Raw genomic sequence first — 24030 nt, 5'->3', positions numbered from 1 at the left:
TCAAGTTACCGTGCATGTTTACTCGCGAAACAAAGGATACCTCTGTGTCAAATTGATGGCAAGACAGCTGGTTTTTGTTTTATTTAGTTAGTTTGTTTTTTCTTTCAACTGCTTTAAAGATTAACAAGAACTGAGCAAATTCAACACAAAGATTACAATCGCCTACCTCTTGACATTGACCATTGTTTCTGCAAAGTCAGTCAAAAATGTACTATCCTAGTCGAGGTTATTTATCACTAGGTAATTCCATTGTTTCGGAAATAGCAGCTCTTTTTTTTTATTCATCAGCGTCACAAATCATTGCCGATTTTGGGGGTTCATTTTGTTAAAACTCAAGCACGCTTCCAAACACACCTGTTTATGTTCGTCAGTTAGGCACGCACTGCGGGCTTATTGTCATCATGGACTCACTCGTACACTCTAAGAACCCTGTGACATGTAATGTGCAGTGCACTACCACAAAAATCCTTCGTTCATTTTGGAAAGATGTGAAAATCAAGTAAAAGATTTTGCGATTTTTCTTTTTGCTTTTTGGGTTTAGTTGTGTCTTTCAATTGGAAAAGACCAAAGCTCTACAAGCTAAATATCAGAAAGTCTACTTGCATATATATAGTCCAACTGTTTAGCTCAGTCGATTACAAGAGCGTTTCTCAATATACAAATTTCCGTGGTCTTTATTACTACGCTTTATTACGGAGCAATCTTCAAATGACTGTCGACATTAGTGATTGGTATTGGTGTGGCATCTTTTAAATGGTTTTTATTCTGTCCCTCGTCATCGTATCTTTTGTCTATGACGCAGTTTTGTCGCGTTTGTTGATATGATAAAGTATTTTAGTTATTAAGAGTTTTTAAAGAAAAGAGTGGTGATTCGACGGCATCTCTATTTTTATCGCTATCACCCTGAAAAAGGCTTTATTTTGTGTCATTTTGTGCTAACTGATCAATAAACGAGACGATCTCCTTACATTTGCATTTCCTATCAAGGAGAAATTATTTGGTGTCTCTTTACTCCAGAATGATTAGACACGAACTCCTCTGTTGTGCCATGGAATCTTGAACTCATCGTCTCCAACTAAAATGGAAGCACTTTTACTTTATGTTACACCACAAGGATTAATACTTTGAGCTTTGCTGTCAATCAAGTTTATTGTAAAACAACATTCATCTTTTAACTTAACAACACTGGAGTCTAAAAAATGACAAAGTTTTGCATTATTCTAAGCAAAAACACTGCTTCCATGGTTCTTGCAAGGAGATCAGGATGCCGCGAAAAACAAACAAAGAAAAAGACTCTTCTGTACTTTTGTCACTAACGCTTAACTAGAGCGACAGATTTTATTGCATAAACCGAAGGGGTAAAGAAATCATGTAACTTACAATTCGCTAACTTAATCTGGAAATATGTTAATCTAATATCTCAGGCAGGAACTCATTGTCAAAACGAATTTAAAGAAAATAAAGAAATTATTGTCCGGTATGTCTTACTCAATAATTATTCAGTGCTGGCTCATCGATTAGGCTCCTTAGCGCTTATGCAAATGAGATAAACTTGCAAAAAATAACCTCTCCTAAAATGCAAATAAATTCTGAAACTAGTAGTTGTCTTATCGACTGTTCTACTTTACTGGTCCTGTTCTCCTCCTGCTTCATCGCTAGTCTGTATTTTTTGTTCTTCACTTTGAGTTTCGCCTTCTTCCATGGTGACATCCACAGTTCTTTCATTTGGCAAAAGAGCTGGATCACGAGGCGCTTCTATGGTCAGTATGCCCTCTGTGGACAAGCTTGACGTCACTGAACCGAGATCTGCGTCATCAGGAAGAAGAATCTGACGATGGTAATCACGTGACCATTGCAAACCGCTCTCCTCTGATCGCTGTTTCCCAGTGACCGTCAGCTCTTGTCCTCGAAGTTGGACTTTGATTTCTCCCGGCTCAAATCCACTGAGATTTAACTTGACTGAAAATTTCCTGTCTTCCTCTTTCTTGCTGTCTTTCACCCGCTTGATTCCTTCGAGTACCAAAGCTCTTCCATCGTGACTCGCCTTTGACTTCACTGAGGTTGGATCAACCCCTTCTGGGATTTTGAACACTTTCTTGAACTCACTGTTTTCGAATCCATTTTCGTCTTCTGATCGATGCTGGCCATGTAACGTTATCTTTTCATTGTCGACATCCAAAGAGATATCTTCAGGTTTGTACTGGTTTAGAGGTACTGTGGCGATCTTGATTGCACCTTGGGCGGACTGTGTTTGGCAACTGTCTTGATCTTCCTGTTCATATCCCAAAGCAATTTCTCTCCACAAGTCATCAAAGAAGCGAAATCTTGGTACAGCTTGAGTGTAGGAACTGTTGTGAACGAAAACAAATCATTTGTTAAATGAGTAAATAGTGGTCGTTCAAACATTTTAAGGAGCAATTTGATCATAAAACAAAAATCTTTCGTCTGCTAAAAAAGAAATTTATTAGCAATAAAGCTGGGATGCTTGCTGATATAAACAGTGTAACTAATTGTGTTAGGTTAGTTGCGTCAAAGATAATCAGTTGAAGTGGATGAAGGAAATTACAACGCTACGTCAAATGAAAAAAATAGTGATTTCAAGGGAAACCTACAAGGCGTATCTATGAGAAAGTTGCACGAAGTTTGAGCTAGTCAAACTTGTCCGGCGTGAAAAAAGGAAAGCAAAAAGATCTCAAGAATTTAAACGACTTACCTGGTTGGAAGTCTGAAAACGAGAGCCATGTGTTTTGTTTCTTGTAACTTCTTCTCTATTCAACACTGATTCAAGTCTTCTTCAGAAGCGGTTTGTGCAAACTGTAGAACACTCTTTCAGGGACGACATTTTATAGCCGAAGTTTTGTTTCTAGAACAATCGATCGTTACTAAAATTAGAACATTTTGTCAGTGCTTTAAAATAATGACGAGCAAAAGATTTATCGTGAAAAAAGGTGACAAGATAAAAATAGTGTTGTTTTAGTAGCTTCTGGAAAAATCACGAATTTTCTCGTTCTCGGCGGAAATGTCAACTTGAGCAGAAAGGGGTGTTGGGAGAATCTGACGTAATTTTCGAAAAACAAAAACAACTATGGCGGATGTGCTTACAAGCGTGTTGTCCTGTGATAGAACGCTAGTAAAAGGAATATAACTTTGAAAACAGTGATATGGTGTTTCCTCTCTTCGTCGGACGTTACGAAGAAAATACCACAGTACTTATTACAACATTCTGTCGGCCATTTTCAACAGCAACTATCGAGCTGGACTGTCTCCTTTGACAGTGGAAGTAGACGAGTGGGCAAACTCTACGTTGAAAGGCAAAGGAGAACTAAATTGGTTCGGTGGATTGATTTTGCTCACAGAAACGTAAGAGTTGCATTTCATGAGAGCACTGATATCGACATTCTCGCGTTGAAGAGATCTGTTTACAAACATTGCTTTTGCTATTGAAATTTGCCAGCTGATTTGCCAGCCACAAGAACAAAAGGATCGGAGCTTTTGTTTTGACAGCGAATGAGGCTGTGGTTGGCACATTAATGACAATAGGTGACTTTAACGATATCTTTCCTATTAACTATGGATTATGTAGACTCGAAATAGTTTTTCTTTCTTTTCACACAAATAAATATATTGTGCTCTTAGATATAGTTAGGGTAATCTTATCGTGACGAAATTTGGTTAGAACATTAATTAGCCATCATAGAATTCTCACATCACATTTTCTTCCAAAATACCTTTACCATGGCAATGATGTAAGGCATTTCTTTGAGCCTTGAAATCAGCATAAATTGCCTTGTTGAAAAAGGGGATGGTGAAATCTTCCTATATAGTGTTGTCTGATGATGTTAGAAGTAATCTCTAAAATACTTAAAAATAAGAAAACATTTCTAGGCCAGGTTTACAGAAAAAATCATTTTTTTAAAAATATGTTTGTAACTTATTTTTGAAAAAATCATTTTTTTAAAAATATGTTTCTAACTTATTTTTTCACTTACAGAATTTTTTAACTTTTAAAGAAATACAGGGGTTTGTATAACGAACCGACGGCCCATAAAACGTGTGGGCTTCTTTGCTCATAGAAGTCGGCTAATTTTTTTGTAGAAAGAAGAAGCAACTGGTTTGAATAGCATTGTAAACAAAAGAGATATAAAATCTGAATGAAAAGGTAATGATGACTTTGTTTTCATAAAGACCCACTGGTTTTACATTGTGCGTTAGTCATGTGAATGCTATACAAGTTTAAGGTAATTTTCCCCAAGTTTCTTGATAGGTTTACGCAGAATTTCTTAACATGCAAAAGTATGTAATTTTGTTTTAATCATTTGTGCATTGCTTGCAGGAAGTATTTGTGACTGATAATTTAAAAGTTGAATGAAAGCAAATTTTTCTTGAATGAAAAGAAGCATGCTCTTTCATGCTCAATTTAGTTCCCAGAATGCTGAAAATCGCATTTTAGGGCTTTGAGATTTCATGAGTCATGAGTCATGAGTCAATGAGTCAATGAGACTCACAGTCAATACAGCAATAATTTTTCGATTATGCCTAAGCCCTTGTTTCAGTGATTAAGCCTAAGCACTCTCTGAAACTTTAGCTTTCATTTATGGGTTAGGGTAAATGCACTAACTCATTGACTCATGACTCATTGACTCATTGACTCATAAATACTTGATACTCTTAAGTTGACATGCAAAAAATGAAACCAATTTTAAGTCCTGAAGCAGAGATGTAAACGAGTGAAATGGCACAATCAGGAAATATGAGGGGCTTTTAAGATCAGCAATTATGCATATTTCACCCTCTCAGTCGAGCCTGTATGCTTGTGGAACTACAAGCCAACAAATGTTTAATGTGATGTTTAAACAGTTTGTACAAACGTTTCGTAGTTTTTATGATTAGGACATTTTGATTCATGAGCTGATGTAAGCAGCTACAGTATTTTGTTTGTGGCTATTATTTTATATCATCTTATTTTAACCAAGTGAGCTTTTGAAATTTTTGAAAATTGTAATGTCATCAAGACTGGAAAGAATGTGGTTTTGGTTAAGGATGTGGAGCATCCTCTTTACACAGTAGACTAATTTCAAAAGCTGAGAACTTTGTACTGCATGTTTTAATGTGGCAGCATTTTGCTTAACATCAGTCTAGATCCCAAGACCTGTCTGCTAGAAACAACAGAGGAACAATCGCAGGGAACCCAGCTGGGCCACATCTCATCAGAAAGAGGAAATACTAAGAAAAGAAACATTAAGAAGAATCCAACCTTGGGTCTTTTTCATGTTTGACCTTTAGTAGCTAAGGGAGCTTTTAAAATATAGACCAAACCGAAATTCCCCATTCTTCCTAATTAAGCTCTGCATCCACTCAAAAATTATGTGGCCCTTTAAATGTTCTATACTATCTTAATGTCACACCATAATGGTGAGGATTTATCAATGTGTCATGTAAATTGACTTAGCGTGCTAATTCTATATAACAGAACTGACTGGCCAGACTGCTAATTTGGAAGGACTAACTCTGCAAGGCATTGAGAAGAATATGAGCGATTGTCATGCAAGTGTTCCTTCAAATTGTTGCATTTTCTTTGGAAACTGATGGGTCTGGTCAGCCAGTTCTAACAAAAGGACTTGGCATTACACATGTGTTGAACTATTTGTTGATGATCTACTCTGCTCCAAACAGATGTTTGCTGGAGCTTCTGGCATTTCTTTTCTGCACAGATACCAAAACCTGATCTTACGTCATTTGAATCTATTTGATTTGATTTGTTTTCTTCTTTTTAAGTGGAGCAATCTGGGCTGGCTGTCATACCTGCCACATTAGGTGTTTCAATGAATGAGTGTGGCCTTAGGACCATGTATATTGGTCTGAGATTTTAATAAAGATAACTTGAATTTGGGATTATAATGTGTCGAACATGTGATGTTAGGTAGGGTCTGAGGCTTATGATGAATTTGACCATCTGAATTTCTCCTTTAGGAACCATCTAGTAAATATAATCTCATGCAGATGTCATTACAGAGGCAGATCATGGGGCTCTAGTTTTTGCGTTGTGATTATCCTTCATTTGAACTAGTTTTTCTCCCCAGTGAACTAAAAAAGTAAGACTATTGTATATACGCATTGCGTGTCTATATTGTGATGTGCAAGGGGAGTGGGAAGGACTTTCCCGTCATGAGAGAGTAAAGTTGTGTCCTTCAATTGCTGTGCTTTATAGTTCTCCATTACCATATTTTGGCTATGAGGATGGCTGAGATCGTATCCATACCACCGTTCGATGCATTTGGGCTTTATTTTGGTGTCATCTTTGAATGCATGTTCTTATTCATCACAGTCACCTTGGTTGAGTCAGATAGTGATTTATTCTTTCGAGAAGAACACAGAATCATCGTAGAGCGAGGTCAATTCTTACAAGCCAATAAGGGATGAGATATTCATGGTGGTTATTGTTTCGATACTTTGATAATTATTGTGGCTACTCATGAATATCTATAAACCCAGGTGGTGGCTTGTATTTACTCGGGTTCAATAATTCACACTCTTTGTTGAGATTAAAGACCTAATGTTACCTTACTTGATGGTTTAGCTGGAGAATATAGTGCCAAACACGAAAGGGTCGTCGACCACTAAGACTTTCAGAGATAAAAGTGCGTTATTTGTAGTTTTCCCGTACATTGAGCCTCGTTTTCAAAGCGAGTTCAAGTGAAACTCTTCACTCACAGTAAGTTATTTCTTGCAGTCATTTTTACAACTAACGTCGAAACTGTGCAGATTGTGCATGGTAGAATATGATGTCGCGGTGACAAACGGTCGTAGAAACTTCAAATAATAGGCACGCATTGCGTACGTGTGGTAGTAAAGTAACACAAAGATTTATAATTGTCAACTGAGCTGCGGTTTGTCTTCCAAGGAGATTCAAGTTATATTTGCGTAAAATGTAGCTCTAATAGTACACAATATTGTTTTGGTACCGTATATCATTCAAGTGCCATAGTAGATGTCGTAGGTAAATAGGCCCCTGAGAAGACATGTGGTTACTAGTAAAATACTAAACTCAGGCAGATTGAAGAAAAGAAAAGGGAATCGAGGAACATTGGTTTCGAAGCTGACATGTTGATCATTTCGAAGTTCCGTTACAACTTCTCTTTTACGACAAGTTTAAGCGTGCACCCTGAGCTTCTGACAGGTTTCTAAGAGAAAAGTTCGCAGAGGTAAAGCCCTGTCCGACAGAATCAGAATTTGGATGGAAGACCTCAAAATATACGACTTGCCGTCAGAAACATATGGAGGACAATTCTATTTTAACACTCAAAAATGCGAACTAAGCAAGGTACAGATTTTGTTGGCGTGCTTTATGCAAAACAAGTATTGATGGAAAAGTAAATAAATATTGATACACAGTTTTCAGGAAGAACAGAAGGGAGTTTTCAATAAGTGTCGATCAAGAATAAAAGATTCTGCCATTAGCGACAAAATTTGCAACATGAAAACAACTTAAATTTTGAACCGAGAAAACAAAAAGTTACCATCAGAAAAAAAAATTTTGGGAGACTTTTTTTTCGTTCAATTGTTTTTATTGTACTTTTGGCTGCACAAGTAAAGCGCAAAATCGAAAGTGACATTGCATTGGGCGAGCGCCGTGATCAAGTTACCGTGCATGTTTACTCCCGAAACAAAGGATACCTCTGTGTCAAATTGATGGCAAGACAGCTGGTTTTTGTTTTATTTAGTTAGTTTGTTTTTTCTTTTAACTGCTTTAGAGGTTGACAAGAACTGAGCAAATTCAACACAAAGATTACAATCGCCTACCTCTTGACATTGACCATTGTTTCTGCAAAGTCAGTCAAAAATGTACTATCCTAATCGAGGTTATTTATCACTAGGTAATTCCATTGTTTCGGAAATAGCAGCTCTTTTTTTTATTTATCAGCGTCACAAATCATTGCCGATTTTGGGGGTTCATTTTGTTAAAACTCAAGCACGCTTCCAAACACACCTGTTTATGTTCGTGAGTTAGGCACGCACTGCGGGCTTATTGTCATCATGGACTCACTCGTACACTCTAAGAACCCGGTGACATAGTGTGCAGTGCACTACCATAAAAATCCTTCGTTCATTTTGGAAAGATGTGAAAATCAAGTAAAAGATTTTTTTTTTTTTCTTTTTGCTTTTTGGGTCTAGTTGTGTCTTTCAATTGGAAAAGACCAAAGCTCTACAAGCTAAATATCAGAAAGTCTACTTGCATATATAGTCCAACTGTTTAGCTCAGTCGATTACAAGAGCGTTTCTCAATATACAAATTTCCGTGGTGTTTATTACTACGCTTTATTACGGAGCAATCTTCAAATGATTGTCGACATTAGTGATTGGTATTGGTGTGGCATCTTTTAAATGGTTTTTATTCTGTCCCTCGTCATAATATCTTTTGTCTATGACGCAGTTTTGTCGCGTTTGTTGATATGATAAAGTATTTTAGTTATTAATAAGAGTTTTTAAAGAAAAGAGTGGTGATTCGACGGCATCTCCATTTTTATCGCTATCACTCTGAAAAAGGCTTTATTTTGTGTCATTTTGTTCTAACTGATCAATAAACGAGACGATCTCCTTTACATTTGCATTTCCTATCAAGGAGAAATTATTTGGTGTCTCTTTACTCCAGAATGATTAGACACGAACTCCTCTGTTGTGCCATGGAATCTCGAACTCATCGTCTCCAACTAAAATGGAAGCACTTTTACTTTATATTACACCACAAAGATTAATACTTTGAGCTTTGCTGTCAATAAAGTTTATTGTAAAACATCATTCATCTTTTAACTTAACAACACTGGAGTCTAAAAAATGACAAAGCTTTGTATTATTCTAAGCAAAAACACTGCTTCCATGGTTCTTGCAAGGAGATCAGGATGCCGCGAAAAACAAATAAAGAAAAAGACTCTTCTGTACTTTTGTCACTAACGCTTAACTAGAGCGACAGATTTTATTGCATAAACCGAAGGGGTAAAGAAATCATGTAACTTACAATTCGCTAACTTAATCTGGAAATATGTTAATCTAATATCTCAGGCAGGAACTCATTGTCAAAACGAAATTAAAGAAAATATAGAAATTATTGTCCGGTATGTCTTACTCAATACATAGCATTCAGTGCTGGCTCATCGATTAGGCTCCTTAGCGCTTATGCAAATGAGATAAACTTGCAAAAAATAACCTCTCCTAAAATGCAAATAAATTTTGAAACTAGTAGTTGTCTTATCGACTGTTCTACTTTACTGGTCCTGTTCTCCTCCTGCTTCATCGCTAGTCTGTATTTTTTGGTCTTCACTTTGAGTTTCGCCTTCTTCCATGGTGACATCCACAGTTCTTTCATTTGGCAAAAGAGCTGGATCACGAGGCGCTTCTATGGTCAGTATGCCCTCTGTGGACAAGCTTGACGTCACTGAACCGAGATCTGCGTCATCAGGAAGAAGAATCTGACGATGGTAATCACGTGACCATTGCAAACCGCTCTCCTCTGATCGCTGTTTCCCAGTGACCGTCAGCTCTTGTCCTCGAAGTTGGACTTTGATTTCTCCCGGCTCAAATCCACTGAGATTTAACTTGACTGAAAATTTCCTGTCTTCCTCTTTCTTGCTGTCTTTCACCCGCTTGATTCCTTCGAGTACCAAAGCTCTTCCATCGTGACTCGCCTTTGACTTCACTGAGGTCGGATCAACCCCTTCTGGGATTTTGAACACTTTCTTGAACTCACTGTTTTCGAATCCATTTTCGTCTTCTGATCGATGCTGGCCATGTAGCGTAATCTTTTCATTGTCGACATCCAAAGAGATATCTTCAGGTTTGTACTGGTTTAGAGGTACTGTGGCGATCTTGATTGCACCTTGGGCGGACTGTGTTTGATCACGGAAACTGCCGCGATCTTCCTGTTCATATGCCAAGGCGATCTCTCTCCACAAGTCATCGGAAAAGCGAAATCTCGGTATACCCAGAGTGTAGGAACTGTCGTGGACGAAAACAAATCATTTGTTAAATGAGTAAATGGTGGTCGTTCAAACATTTCAAGGAGCAATTTGATCATAAAATAAAAAGCTTTCGTCTGCTTGAAAAGAAATTTATTGGCAATGAAGGTGGGATGCTTGCTAATATAAATAGTGTAACTAATTGTGTTAGGTTAGTTGCGTCAAAGATAATCAGTTGAAGTGGATCAAGGAAATTATAACGTTAAGAGAAATGAAAATGGTAGTGATTTCTCGTGAAATCTACGAGGTGTAAGCTTAAATCTATGACAAAGTTGCGAGAAGTTTGAGCCAAACTTGTCCGGCGAGACAAAAGCAAAGCAAAAGGATCTCAAGAATTTAAACGACTTACCTAGTTGGAAATCTGAAAACGAGAGCCATGTGTTTTTGAACTTTGTTTCTTGTAACTTCTTGTCTCGTCAAGTCTTCTTCAGAGTGGTTTGTGCGAAATGTAGAACATTGTTGAGGAACGAAATTTTATAGCCAACCATTTCTTTCTAGAACAATCGATGGTTACTAAAATTAGACCATTTTGTCAGTGCTTTAAAATAATGACGAGAAAAAGATTTATCGTGACAAAAGGTGACAAGACAAAAATAGTGTTGTTTTAGTAGCTTCTGGAAAAATCACGAATTTTCTTCTTCACGACTGAAAACTTGAGCATCTTAGGCAGCCCGAAAGGGGTGTTGGGAGAATCTGACGTAACTTTTCAAAACAGAACTACTATGTCGGATGTGTTTACAAGCGTTTTGTACTGTGATAGAAACGCTAGTAAAAGGACTATAACATTGAAAATAGTGATGTGGTGTTTCTTCTCTTAGTCGGACGTTATGAAGAAAGACCACAGTACTTATTACAGCATTCTGTCGGCCATTTTTAACAGGAACTATCGAGCTAGACTGTGTCTCCTTTGACAGTGGAAGTAGACGAGTGGACAAACTCTACGTTGAAAGGCAATGTAGAACTAAATTTGTCGGTGGATTGATTTTCCTCACAGAAACGTAAGAATTGCATTTCATGAGAACACTGATATCGACAGTCTCGCGAAAAGTTTCCCGGGGAGACTAGATTAAGAATAGTTGAAGATATCTGTTTACAAACATTGCTTTTGTTATTGAAATTTGCCAACCAAAAGAACGAAGGAGCTTTTGTTTGGACAGCCAATGAGGCTGTGGTTGGCACTTTAATGACAAAAGGTGACGTGAACGATATCGTTCTTATTAACTGTGGAGTCAGTAGACTCGAAATAGTTTGCCTTTTTTTCACACAAATAAATATATTGTACTCTTAGATTAGGGTAATCATATTGAGACAATATTTGTCCAGAGCATTAATTAGCCATCATAGATTTTTCACATTGGATTTTCTTCTAAAATACCTTTACCATGGCAACGGTTTAAGGCATTTCTTTGAGCCTTCAAATCAGCACAAATTGGCTTTTTATGAAAAAACGGGACTTTGAAATCTTCCCATACAGCGTTACCTGATAATGTTAGAAATAATCTCTAAGATACTTACAATAAGGACACTCGAACCGTGAACACTTGACATATTTTTTGTACATTTTTTTTGACGACTATGCAATAAAAGCTCTTCTTATATTGCATAGTGTTACCGGTAGCATTTTTAAAATGTAAAAACACTAAATACTCTTGTCAAGAGGACGAGCACGCATTCTATGGTCACTAAAAAATGTATACAAACAAATATCAAATGTTCACGGTTCACGTGTCCTCACTGTAAAGTGCCACTATGATCAAAAAATTACCAGAATAATTTTAAGCTTTGATTTTTATCCAAAGGCTATTTAATTTGAGTGTAGGTTTTGGATTTCACAGTCCACCATTACTCATGTTCTGGCAAACTGAGCGCTTGGATGTCAGAGGGTTGCATCTAGGGAAAGGTGACATCATTTACTCACTAGCTTGAAATTTCAGGATGCAAATGCAGCTAATTATATGTTTAAAACACAAGTTTCAAAGTGTGAAAGCCCAAAAAACCCATGCTACATATTAATTCAGCCTCATACACATGCATTGCATTCTTAAACTAGTGAGTCTTTGACATCATTTTCTCCTCGATCCCGCTCTCTCAAGAAATCAAGTCTTAAAACTTCAATCAGTTACTGCTTAGTTAATATAATTTTGAAATCCAAAGAAAAATAAAATTGTTGTTTTGGGCATAGTCGCACTTTAAAATTAAAAAAAAAAAATCTCATAGGCCAGTTTTAAAGAAAAATCATTTTTTTTAAAATATGCCTGTAACCTATTTTTTCACCCACAGAATTTTTTTAATTAAAAAAAAAATAAATTTCAAATTATTTGAAGTTGACATAGAAAATGAAACCAATTTTAGGTCCTGAAGCAGAGATATGACTGAGTGAAATGGCACAATCAGGAAAAATGAAGGGGTTACAAGATTGGCACTTATGCATGCGTCACACTTTCCTTTGAGTACATGTATGTGCATTTGTGGAACTGCATGCCAATAAAAATGGATTTAAGTGAGTTCAAACAGTTTTACAAAATTCTCGTAGTTTTTGATTAGGACATTTTGATTCATGAGCTGATGTAAGCAGCTAAGGTATTGCTTTTGTGGCTTATGCACACATGCTCAGCTGAAAGACCTTTTGAACCTCCTTAAAATTAATTAACTTGCAAGGTTATTTAATCTAGGAGGGTGCACAAAAACAGAAAAGACTCTTCTGTACTTTTATCACTAATGCCTAACTAGACTGACAGATTTTATTGCATAAACCGAAGGGGTAAAGAAATCATGTAACTTACAATTTGCTAACTTAGTCCGGAAATATGTTAATCTAATATGTCAGGCAGGAACTCATTGTCAAAAAGAAATAGGCACGCATTGCGTATGTGTGGTAGTGAAGTAACACAGAGCTTTATAATTGTCAACTGAGCTGCGGTTTGTCTTCCAGGAGATTCAAGATATATTTGCGTAACATGTAGCTCTAATACACCTTATGCTGTTCATTACGAGAAAATACGCATTCATTTGCGTGAATTGACGACCAATAGCGCGAAGATGCATTCATGAGCGCCAAGAAGCGGACATTTGCACGTAACTCAGATTCAATAACGATTTTTGCATTTTTGTTTACATTTCATAGCATTTTCATATGTTCGTATGCGTCATTTGGCATACAAAAGAGGAAAATATACTTTCATTTGCACTAACATTCAAGTCATTAACACCATCATGAAAATCAATAGAGACAATAAACAAACATTAAAGTGCATAACCATTAATTAACAGTTTCATCACACTGTTTAAAATTTATAAACATTCCTGGACGGCGTTAGTGTGGGTAAGACATATATTAATGGGATTGTACAACCAATAGAGCGTTCTTTACATTCAATGTACAAACGTCGATTTTTCTAAGTTCTTCTCCAAAGAATAAATCACTATCTCACTCAACTAAGGTGACTGTGATGACTAAGACCATGCATTCAAAGATGACACTAAAGCCAAGGTCAAATGGATTGAACGGTGGTATGGATACGATCTCAGCCATCCTCATGGCCAAAAGATGGTAATGGAGAACTATAAAGCACAGCAATTGAAGAACACAACGTTACTCTCTCGTGAGTCACGGGAAAGTCCTTCCCACTCCCCTTGCACATCATACTATAGATATGTATATACAATAGTCTTATTTTTTTAGTTCACTGGGGAGAAAAACTAGTTCAAATCAAGGATAATTACAATGCAAAAATTAGACCCCCATGATCTGCCTCTGTATGACATCTGCATAAGACTATATTTACAAGATGGTTCCTAAAGGAGAAATTCAGATGGTCAAATTCATCATAAGCCTCAGACCCTACCTAACATCATATATAGTTCAACACATTATAATTTCAAGTTCAAGTTCAAGTTATGTTTATTAAAATCTCAGACCAATATACATGGTCCTAAAGGCCACACTCATTCATTGAAACACCCAATGTGGAAGGTATGACAGCCTGGCCAGATTGCTCCACCTAGAAATAAGAAAACAAATCAAATCAAATAGATTGAAATGTGGTATCTGTGCATAAAAGAAATGCCAGAAGCTCCAGCAAACATCTGTTTGGAGCAGAGTAGATCATCAACAACTAGTTCAATGCATGTAATGCCAAGTCTAAGGGAGCTTTCCTTTTGTTAGAACTGGCCGACCAGACCCATCAGTTTCCAAAGAAAATGCAACAGTTTGAGGGAACACTTGCATGATAATCTCTCATATTCTTCTTAATGCCTTGCAGAGTTAGTCCTTTCAAATTCCTGGTCTGGCCTGAGTCAGTTCTTTCGTATAGAAAGCACCCTAAGTCAATTTACATGACACATTGATAAATTCTCACCATTGCTGTGGGACATTAAGATAGTATAGAACATTTAAGGGGCACATAATATTTGAGTGGATGTAGAGCTTAATTAAAAAGAATGGGGAATTCGGTTTGGTCTATAATAAAGCTCCCTTAGCTACTAAAGGTCAAACATGAAAAGGACCCAAGGTTGGATTCTTCTTAAAGTTTCTTTTCTTAGTATTCCCTCTTTCTGATGAGATGTGGCCCAGCTGGGTTCCCAGACAGGTCTTGGGATCTTGACTGATGTTAAGCAGAATGCTACCACATTAAAACATGCAGTACAAAGTTCTCAGCTTTCGAAATTAGTCTACTGTGTTTAGAGGATACTCCACATCCTTAACCAAAACCACATTCTTTCCAGTCTTGATGACATTACAATCTTCAACAATTTCAAAATCTCACTTGGTTAAAATAAGATGATATAAAATAATATTTCTCACATACTGATAGGCCCAAAACTTTTCTGGTCAAACAGAATCAAGAATGAGCTTAGAAACACCGTTACCACAGTCTGTATTAATTTTCAAAACATGCTTATTTTTGTGCAGATAGTAGCGCGACTCCTTACTGGCAAGGTAGTAACTACTGCACCCTCCTAAATTAAATAACCTTCCACATTAATTTTAAGGAGGCTCAAAAGGCTTTTCAGCTAAGTATGCACGCATAAGCCACAAACAAAATACTTAATTTAGCTGCTCACATCAACTCATCAATCAAAATGTCCTAATCAAAAACTACGAAACTTTTGTACAAACTGTTTAAGATCATTCAAATCCATTTTTGTTGGCTTGTAGTTCCACACACATACAGACTTGACTGAGAGGGTGAAATATGCGTAATTGCTGATCTTAAAACCCCCTCATATTTCCTGATTGTGCCATTTCACTCGTTTATATCTCTGCCTCAGGACTTAAAATTGGTTTCATTTTTTGCATGTCAACTTAAGAGTATCAAGTATTTATGAGTCAATGAGTCAATGACTCATGACTAATTGACTCATTTGACTCATAAAACATCCGTTCTCGTCAACTTAAATTAATTTGAAATTTTTTTCCAGGAGTTTCAATAAAAAATGAAGCAGCGAGCAGCTTTAAATAGAGTAACCGACTGTATCAACAAGGAGACATCATTCCTTTTTTTCTAGGGGAAGGGCTGGTGTCTAGGATGTGCATCAGCAGAAATTTTTGAAATTTTAAAGCCCTAAAATGCGATTTTCAGCATTCTGGGAACTAAATTGAGGATAAAAGAGCATGCTTTTCATTCAAGAAAATGTAGCTTTCATTCAACTTTTAAATTATCAGTCACAAATACTTCCTACAAGCAATGCACAAATGATTAAAACAAAATTACATACTTTTGCATGTTAAGAAATTCTGCGTAAACCTATCAAGAAACTTGGGGAAAATTACCTCAAATTTGTATAGCATTCACATGACTAACGAACAATGTAAAACCAGTGGGCCTTTATGAATCAAAACAAAGTCATCATTACCTTTTCATTCAGATTTTATATCTCTTTTGTTTACAATGCTATTCAAACCAGTTGCTTCTTCTTTCTAGAAAAAATTAGCCGACTTCTATGAGCAAAGAAGCCCACACGTTTTATGGGCCGTCGGTGCTTATAGAAACCCCTGTATTTCTTTAAAATTTAAAAACATCTGTAAGTGAAAAAATAAGTTAGAAACATATTTTAAAAAAAATGATTTTTTCTGTAAATCTGGCCTAGAAATGTTTTTTTTATTTTTAAGTATTTTAGAGATTATTTCTAACATCATCAGACAACACTATATGGGAAGATTTCACCATCCCCTTTTTCAACAAGGCAATTTATGCTGATTTCAAGGCTCAAAGAAATGCCTTACATCATTGCCATGGTAAAGGTATTTTGGAAGAAAATGTGATGTGAGAATTCTATGATGGCTAATTAATGCTCTAACCAAATTTCGTCACGACAAGATTACCCTAACTATATCTAAGAGCACAATATATTTATTTGTGTGAAAAGAAAGAAAAACTATTTCGAGTCTACATAATCCATAGTTAATAGGAAAGATATCGTTAAAGTCACCTATTGTCATTAATGTGCCAACCACAGCCTCATTCGCTGTCAAAACAAAAGCTCCGATCCTTTTGTTCTTGTGGCTGGCAAATCAGCTGGCAAATTTCAATAGCAAAAGCAATGTTTGTAAACAGATCTCTTCAACGCGAGAATGTCGATATCAGTGCTCTCATGAAATGCAACTCTTACGTTTCTGTCAGCAAAATCAATCCACCGAACCAATTTAGTTCTACTTTGCCTTTCAACGCAGAGTTTGCCCACTCATCTACTTCCACTGTCAAAGGAGACAGTCCAGCTCGATAGTTGCTGTTGAAAATGGCCGACAGAATGTTGTAATAAGTACTGTGGTATTTTCTTCGTAACGTCTGACGAAGAGAGGAAACACCATATCACTGTTTTCAAAGTTATATTCCTTTTACTAGCGTTCTATCACAGGACAACACGCTTGTAAGCACATCCGCCATAGTTGTTTTTGTTCTTCGAAAATTACGTCAGATTCTCCCAACACCCCTTTCGGGCTGCCTAAAATACTCAAGTTGACATATTTTTTCCGCCGAGAACGAGAAAATTCGTGATTTTTCCAGAAGCTACTAAAACAACACTATTTTTATCTTGTCACCTTTTGTCACGATAAATCTTTTGCTCGTCATTATTTTAAAGCACTGACAAAATGTTCTAATTTTAGTAACGATGGATTGTTCTAGAAACAAAACTTCGGCTATAAAATGTCGTCCCTGAAAGAGTGTTCTACAGTTTGCACAAACCGCTTCTGAAGAAGACTTGAATCAGTGTTGAATAGAGAAGAAGTTACAAGAAACAAAGTTCAAAAACACATGGCTCTCGTTTTCAGACTTCCAACCAGGTAAGTCGTTTAAATTCTTGAGATCCTTTTGCTTTGCTTTTTTCTCGCCGGACGAGTTTGTCTAGCTCAACTGACTTCTTGCAACTTTCTCATAGATACGCCTTGTAGGTTTCCCTTGAAATCACTATTTTTTTCATTTGATGTAGCGTTGTAATTTCCTTCATCCACTTCAACTGATTATCTTTGACGCAACTAGCCTAACACAATTAGTTACACTATTTATATTAGCAAGCATCCCAGCTTTATTGCTAATAGATTTCTTTTTTAGCAGACGAAAGATGTTTGTTTTATTATCAAATTGCTCCTGAAAATGTTTGAACGACCACTATTTACTCATTTAACAAATGATTTGCTTTCGTCCACAACAGTTCCTACACTCAAACTGTACCAAGATTTCGCTTCTTTGATGACTTGTGGAGAGAAATTGCTTTGGGATATGAACAGGAAAATCAAGACAGTTGCCAAACACAGTCCACCCAAGGTGCAATCAAGATCGCCACAGTACCTCTAAACCAGTACAAACCTGAAGATATCTCTCTGGATGTCGACAATGAAAAGATTACGTTACATGGCCAGCATCGATCAGAAGACGAAAATGGATTCGAAAACAGTGAGTTCAAGAAAGTGTTCAAAATCCCAGAAGGGGTTGATCCAACCTCAGTGAAGTCAAAGGCGAGTCACGATGGAAGAGCGTTGGTACTCGAAGGAATCAAGCGGGTGAAAGACAGCAAGAAAGAGGAAGACAGGAAATTTTCAGTCAAGTTAAATCTCAGTGGATTTGAGCCGGGAGAAATCAAAGTCCAACTTCGAGGAAAAGAGCTGACGGTCACTGGGAAACAGCGATCAGAGGAGAGCGGTTTGCAATGGTCACGTGATTACCATCGTCAGATTCTTCTTCCTGATGACGCAGATCTCGGTTCAGTGACGTCAAGCTTGTCCAAAGAAGGCATACTGACCATAGAAGCGCCTCGTGATCCAGCTCTTTTGCCAAATGAAAGAACTGTGGATGTCACCATGGAAGAAGGCGAAACTCAAAGTGAAGAACAAAACAAACAGACAAGCCATGGAGCAGGAGGAGAACAGAACCAGTAAAGTAGAACAGTCGATAAGACAACTACTAGTCCTACAAACATGTTGTTTCAAAATTTATTTGCATTTTAGGAGAGTTTTTTGTTTGCAAGTTTACCTCATTTGCATAAGCGGTAAGGAGCCTAATCGATGAGCCAGCACTGAATAATATGTATTGAGTGAGACATACCGGACAATAATTTCTTTATTTTCTTTAATTTCTTTTTGGCAATGAGTTCCTGCCTGAGATATTAGATTAACATATTTCCGGATTAAGTTAGCGAATTGTAAGTTACATGATTTCTTTACCCCTTCGGTTTATGCAATAAAATTTGTCAGTCTAGTTAGGCGTTAGTGACAAAAGTACAGAAGAGTCTTTTTCTTTATTTGTTTTTCGCGGCATCCTGATCTCCTTGCAAGAACCATGGAAGCAGTGTTTTTGCATAGAATAGTGCAAAGCTTTGTCATTTTTTAGACTCCAGTGTTGTTAAGTTAAAAGATGAATGATGTTTTACAATAAACTTGATTGACAGCAAAGCTCAAAGTATTAATCTTTGTGGTGTAATATAAAGCAAAAGTGCTTCCATTTTAGTTGGAGACGATGAGTTCGAGATTCCATGGCACAACAGAGGAGTTCGTGTGTAATCATTCTGGAGTAAAGAGACACCAAATAATTTTTCCTTGATAGGAAATGCAAATGTACAGGAGATCGTCTCGTTTATTGATCAGTTAGCACAAAATGACACAAAATAAAGCCTTTTTCAGGGTGATAGCGATAAAAATGGAGATGCCGTCGAATCACCACTCTTTTCTTTAAAAACTCTTAATAACTAAAATACTTTATCATATCAACAAACGCGACAAAACTGCGTCATAGAGAAAAGATATGATGACGAGCGACAGAATAAAAACCATTTAAAAGATGCCACACCAATACCAATCACTAATTTCGACAGTCATTTGAAGATTGCTCCGTAATAAAGCGTATTAATAAAGACCAAGGAAATTTGTATATTGAGAAACGCTCTTGTAATCGACTGAGCTAAACAGTTGGACTATATATATATGCAAGTAGACTTTCTGATATTTATAGCTTGTAGAGCTTTGGTCTTTTCCAATTGAAAGACACAACTAGAACCAAAAAACAAAAACAAAAACTCGAAAAATCGTTTACATGATTTTCACATCTTTCCGAAAAAATGAACGAAGGCTTTTTGTGGTAGTGCACTGCACATTATGTCACCGGGTTCTTAGAGTGTAAGAGTTTGAGTCCGTCATGACAGTAAGCCTGCCTTGCGTGCCAAACTCACGAACATAAACGGGTCCGTTGGAAGTGTGCTTGAGTTTTAACAAAATGAGCCCCCAAAATCGGCAATGATTTGAGACGCTGATGAATAAAAAAGGAGCTGCTATTTCCGAAACGATGGAATTACCTGGTGATAAATAACTACATTTTGACTTTGCAGAAACAATGGTCAACCTCAAGAGTTGGGCGACTGTGATCTTTGTTTGGAATTTGCTCATTTCTTGTCAATATTTAAAGCAGTTAAAAGAAAAAACAAACAAACTAAATAAAACAAAAACCAGCTGTCTTGCCATCAATTTGACACAGAGGTATCCTTTGTTTCGCAAGTAAACATGCAAGGTAACTTGATCAATGCGCTCGCTCAATGCAATGTCACTTTCGATTTTGCGCTTTACTTGTGCAGCCAAAAGTACAATAGAAAGATTGAATGTAGCAAAAGTTTCCCAAAATTTTTTTTGCTGATGGTAACTTTTTATATTCTCGGTTCAAATTAAATTTAAGTTGTTTCCATGTTGCAAATTTTGTTGCTGACGGCAGAATATTTTATTCTTGATCTACACTTACTGAAAACTCCCTTCGCATTTTAGTTCGCATTTTTGAGTGTTAAAATAGAATTGTCCTCCCGATGTTTCTGACGACAAGTCCTATATTGTGAGGTCTTCCATCCAAATACTGATCCCGCCGGACAGGGCCTCACCTCACCGAACTTTTCTCTTAGAAACCTGTCAGAAGCTCAGGGTGAACGCTTAAACTTGTCGTAAAAAAGAAGTTGTAACGGAACTTCAAAATGATCAACATGTCAGCTTCGAAACCAAAATTCCTCGATTTCCTTTTCTTTTCTTCAATCTGTCTGGGTTTAGTATTTTACCAGTAACCACATGTCTTCTCAGGGGAATATTTACCTACGACGTCTACCATGGCACTATAATGATATACGGTACCAAAACAATATCGTGTACTATTAGAGCTACATATTACGCAAATATAACTTGAATCTCCTGGAAGACAAACCGCAGCTCAGTTGACAATTATGAAGCTCTGTGTTACTTCACCACCACACGTATGCGTGCCTAGCTTTTTAAGTCTCCTCTACTTTTGTCTCTGCGGCATCATATTCTTCCATGCAAAATTTCGACATTAGTTATAAAAATGACTGCAAGAAATAACTTATTGTGGGTGAAAAGTTGCACTTGAACTCGCTTTGAAAACGAGGCTCGATGTACAGGGAAACTACAAATAAATGTAATATGTGATAATCCTGATTAGCATCAATTTTAGAAGTAGTAGAGGATACTGCTATTGCGTTGGGACGCACCGATTTTGTTAAAACCAAGGAAAGTTTGGTCGAAGACACTAGACTGGCCTGGCGTTTGCTTTGCGTGTGCCAAATCAGGCCACTGGAGAGCCGTCTATCCTTTTCTTTCTGTAAGCAAATCGCAGTATCAGTGGCGTTACTCTCTCGATATGCTTATGGTTATGAATTTTCATTTACCGTTGCTCCTGTGAAAGTAGCTCTTTCAGTTTTCCAACGCTACCATGTGTCTCATTTTATTTGCATCATTGAGTTTTCTTTTCATGCTTCCATTGCGTGAAATTCCCCCACCTTTTGCTTTAAAGACCAATACCTCAGCACTCCAATAGTCCGCACTCGTTTCATACGCGATTTTTGATTTCCTTTGTCTTGATTGTTTTGCTGAACATTTTGGGCCACCTTTATATTTATTCCGCTCTCTGTCGCTGTTCAGAATTCAGGCAAAACCTGTTTGTTCTTTGTTCTTTGTTCCTAATAAATATATATTTCTTTGGGTCCCAAAGCAAGTTATCATCTAAATTATCTTGGGATTGTTGTCGATTTGTCCGTCCTCATACTCAAGTGTATAAAGGCTTGACCAACCTAATTATTATGCATATTTTCATTGAAGGAAAGCATTTGTCCAGTGTCCATGAAACTTAGAAGAAAGTTTGTCATCGGTGTTGTTATTAATTTGCCAAAATATTTTGCCGCACATTTTGGTCACGTGACCCTAAAACAATTTATAACGTTTACTCAAAATTTATATCCAATTTATATCCTTTACTCAAAATGGGGAACATTTATACATTCGGTATTAACACGTTTAGTACAACTGTGCCTACCGAATGCCGCCTTTTAACGTGGTACTCTGTATTTATCTTTTAAGATATTTGGATGTTTATCATGTCACGTGACCTATTTTCCTCGATTGTTCATTGCTCTTAACATGTGGACATAATTAAAAGGCGGCATGACAAAGCATTTAGAAGGGTCATCGAATAATTAAGAAACAAGATTGATATAATGTAGCTGAATGTTCCCCATTTTTGAGTAAAAAATATGACTGTTATAAGTCAATTTTGCGTCAAGTGACAATATGTGATAGGGAACCTTTTTGGAAAACTGCCTGCCAAGTTTCATAGGCCCTGGAAAAATGCTTTCCCTTCAAATGAAAATATGCATAATAATTAGGCTGGTCAAGCCTTAATACACTTGAGAAAATTTAGTGGCTTGGTGGTGAAATCAGCTAGTCGAGTCAGACATCGATTACCACATTTCAGGTTTCGAAGTCAACGTAAGCAAACAATAGCCAATCTTTCTCGTTTCACATTCACCGAAGTTTTTCATTTAGAAGGCGCAGCATTATTTCATTAACGTTACCGTCGTCCTACTCTCTGAAGCACAATATTCTGCGCAAATGGAGTTGAGGCTTTTCCCGTCTTTCCAACTTTTGCACCATAACTTGAAAAGAAAGCTAAAAATGCTCCTTTCCCCTAGTTGATAGCCCAGAATGCATAACTTGCATCCACACCCTCTCGCTCAAAACCCCGGATGTGGGACATCCCCATGTTTTCTGCATCTGCCAAAATGAATGTAACGGTCTCATTTTGAAAGTTTCAGTGCGGCCTCGCCGTATAGTACATCTCTTGAGATTATTGACGGATCGCAAAGAGTAGAGAGCTAATGTGATTGTCCCTCACCGACCGTGTGTATGACTTTTTGAAAGGACTCCTCTCGCACCCATGGTATACCTTTGTGGGACTGTCGAACATAAAAGGAAATTTCTAGGTATCATATACAGGGTGAGAAGGTAGACCTTCAGTCCAGAAATTAACATCATGAATTTTGTGCTTACTGAATCTTTGCAGATTTTAAATCTATAAGTAACGATAGCCACTCTCAAACATACTTTTAGAAAATAACAATAATAGGTCTTTATTGTTTTCAAAGCAAAATACATGCTTAAACAAGAACACTTACATAAAAATAGCAGAAAGAATTAATTAGAATTACAAGGCTATCGATATTACATAAAATAGACATTACATTAATTTAAACAGCTACTCTATATTTGAAAAAGAGCCTGTTAAAGAAACTATTTTTAGAACGCTGGGTATTAACCCTAAAGAGTTGACTACTAGGAACTCGGAGGCGCGCTGAGCTTTCTTTCATTTTGGGGACGGAAGGGAACAGAGGGTGACCGGGCGATGTTCTTGAATAGTGAGCGATCAACCTCTTTTAATACGCTATATATGTCAATTTGGTACGCATTGGGTGGTATATGCCAAGGTTTCGAAATTAACTATTAAAAATCAGCATAGCAGCGTACTTTGCTTGTTTACCTCTCATTGGGTTTTACAGCGTAAAGCAAATCCTACTGACCTCCTGTGCTCGAAACAACCGGTATTTTTATTGATTCTACAGGTGAGGGACTGCTTTCCAGGGGTGACTTAATTTCTCGCAGCATTCTCGAGGGTACTCTCCCTCTCTGAGTACCACTGAAAGACGGAGACGTTGATAATGAGTTCTCCAGGGGCACCCAACGACCAATTTGTTGTAAAATGTATTATTATACCCCAGTTAATGAAAATAAATGTTATTAAGGCATTTTCAGGTGTTTTTCAGTGTTGCTGGGAAAACATTATCTGTTCCTTTTTCCCAGGAAGACACACAAGAAATTTCCCAGCCAGCTAGATAAAATTGGTTGGTTTCCCAGCCAGCTGATCAAATTTATTTCCCAGCCAGGAATTCCGCGCGCTTTCAAATCCCTCGATCCAAAACGACCGAACAAAAGCGACAAAACCGGGAAAAAACAGGTTTTTTCCGCAAGCGCAATCACTCTGACCAGCCGTCGTATGTTTGTGACTAGGAAACGGGTTCTTTTTTTTTTTTTTTTTTTTTTTTTTTTTTTTAGTCGTCCTCAGTTTTCAGAGTTTCTACAGCCAGTTCGGATTGAAATGCTAGAAAAAGTCAGTAATTCCCTGGCAAAACCTCTATCAATAACAAAATTTCCCAGCCAGCTCATCGAAACACCTGTATTTTTGCCAGCCAGCAAGATTCCTCTGGG

General features: G+C 37.1%; 3 protein-coding genes across 3 annotated transcripts; 1 reads left to right on the top strand and 2 right to left on the bottom strand.

Moving 5' to 3' along the window:
- Nucleotides 1-1441: 1441 nt before the first annotated feature.
- LOC137979614 (uncharacterized) lies at nt 1442-2757 on the bottom strand. Its single transcript, XM_068826924.1, has 2 exons — nt 2714-2757; nt 1442-2348 (listed from the first exon to the last, which is right to left on the bottom strand). Exons 1-2 carry the CDS (start codon nt 2740-2742, stop codon nt 1625-1627), a joined length of 753 nt encoding a protein of 250 aa, XP_068683025.1. The 5' UTR covers nt 2743-2757; the 3' UTR covers nt 1442-1624.
- Nucleotides 2758-8774: 6017 nt separating this feature from the next.
- Nucleotides 8775-10672, bottom strand: LOC137979470 (uncharacterized). The gene is made up of 2 exons (XM_068826723.1): nt 10360-10672; nt 8775-9990 (listed from the first exon to the last, which is right to left on the bottom strand). The coding sequence occupies exons 1-2, from the start codon at nt 10386-10388 to the stop codon at nt 9261-9263; spliced, it is 759 nt and encodes a 252-aa protein (XP_068682824.1). The 5' UTR covers nt 10389-10672; the 3' UTR covers nt 8775-9260.
- Nucleotides 10673-16443: 5771 nt separating this feature from the next.
- Nucleotides 16444-18891, top strand: LOC137979471 (uncharacterized). The gene is made up of 2 exons (XM_068826724.1): nt 16444-17295; nt 17664-18891. The coding sequence occupies exons 1-2, from the start codon at nt 17267-17269 to the stop codon at nt 18385-18387; spliced, it is 753 nt and encodes a 250-aa protein (XP_068682825.1). The 5' UTR covers nt 16444-17266; the 3' UTR covers nt 18388-18891.
- Nucleotides 18892-24030: the final 5139 nt, after the last annotated feature.

The sequence above is a fragment of the Montipora foliosa genome, chromosome 12 (assembly GCF_036669935.1).
Source record: "Montipora foliosa isolate CH-2021 chromosome 12, ASM3666993v2, whole genome shotgun sequence".
Taxonomy (NCBI): Eukaryota; Metazoa; Cnidaria; class Anthozoa; order Scleractinia; family Acroporidae; genus Montipora; species Montipora foliosa.
Note: the sequence above shows the minus strand (reverse complement) of the source record. Positions and strands in the feature narration are given on the sequence as shown.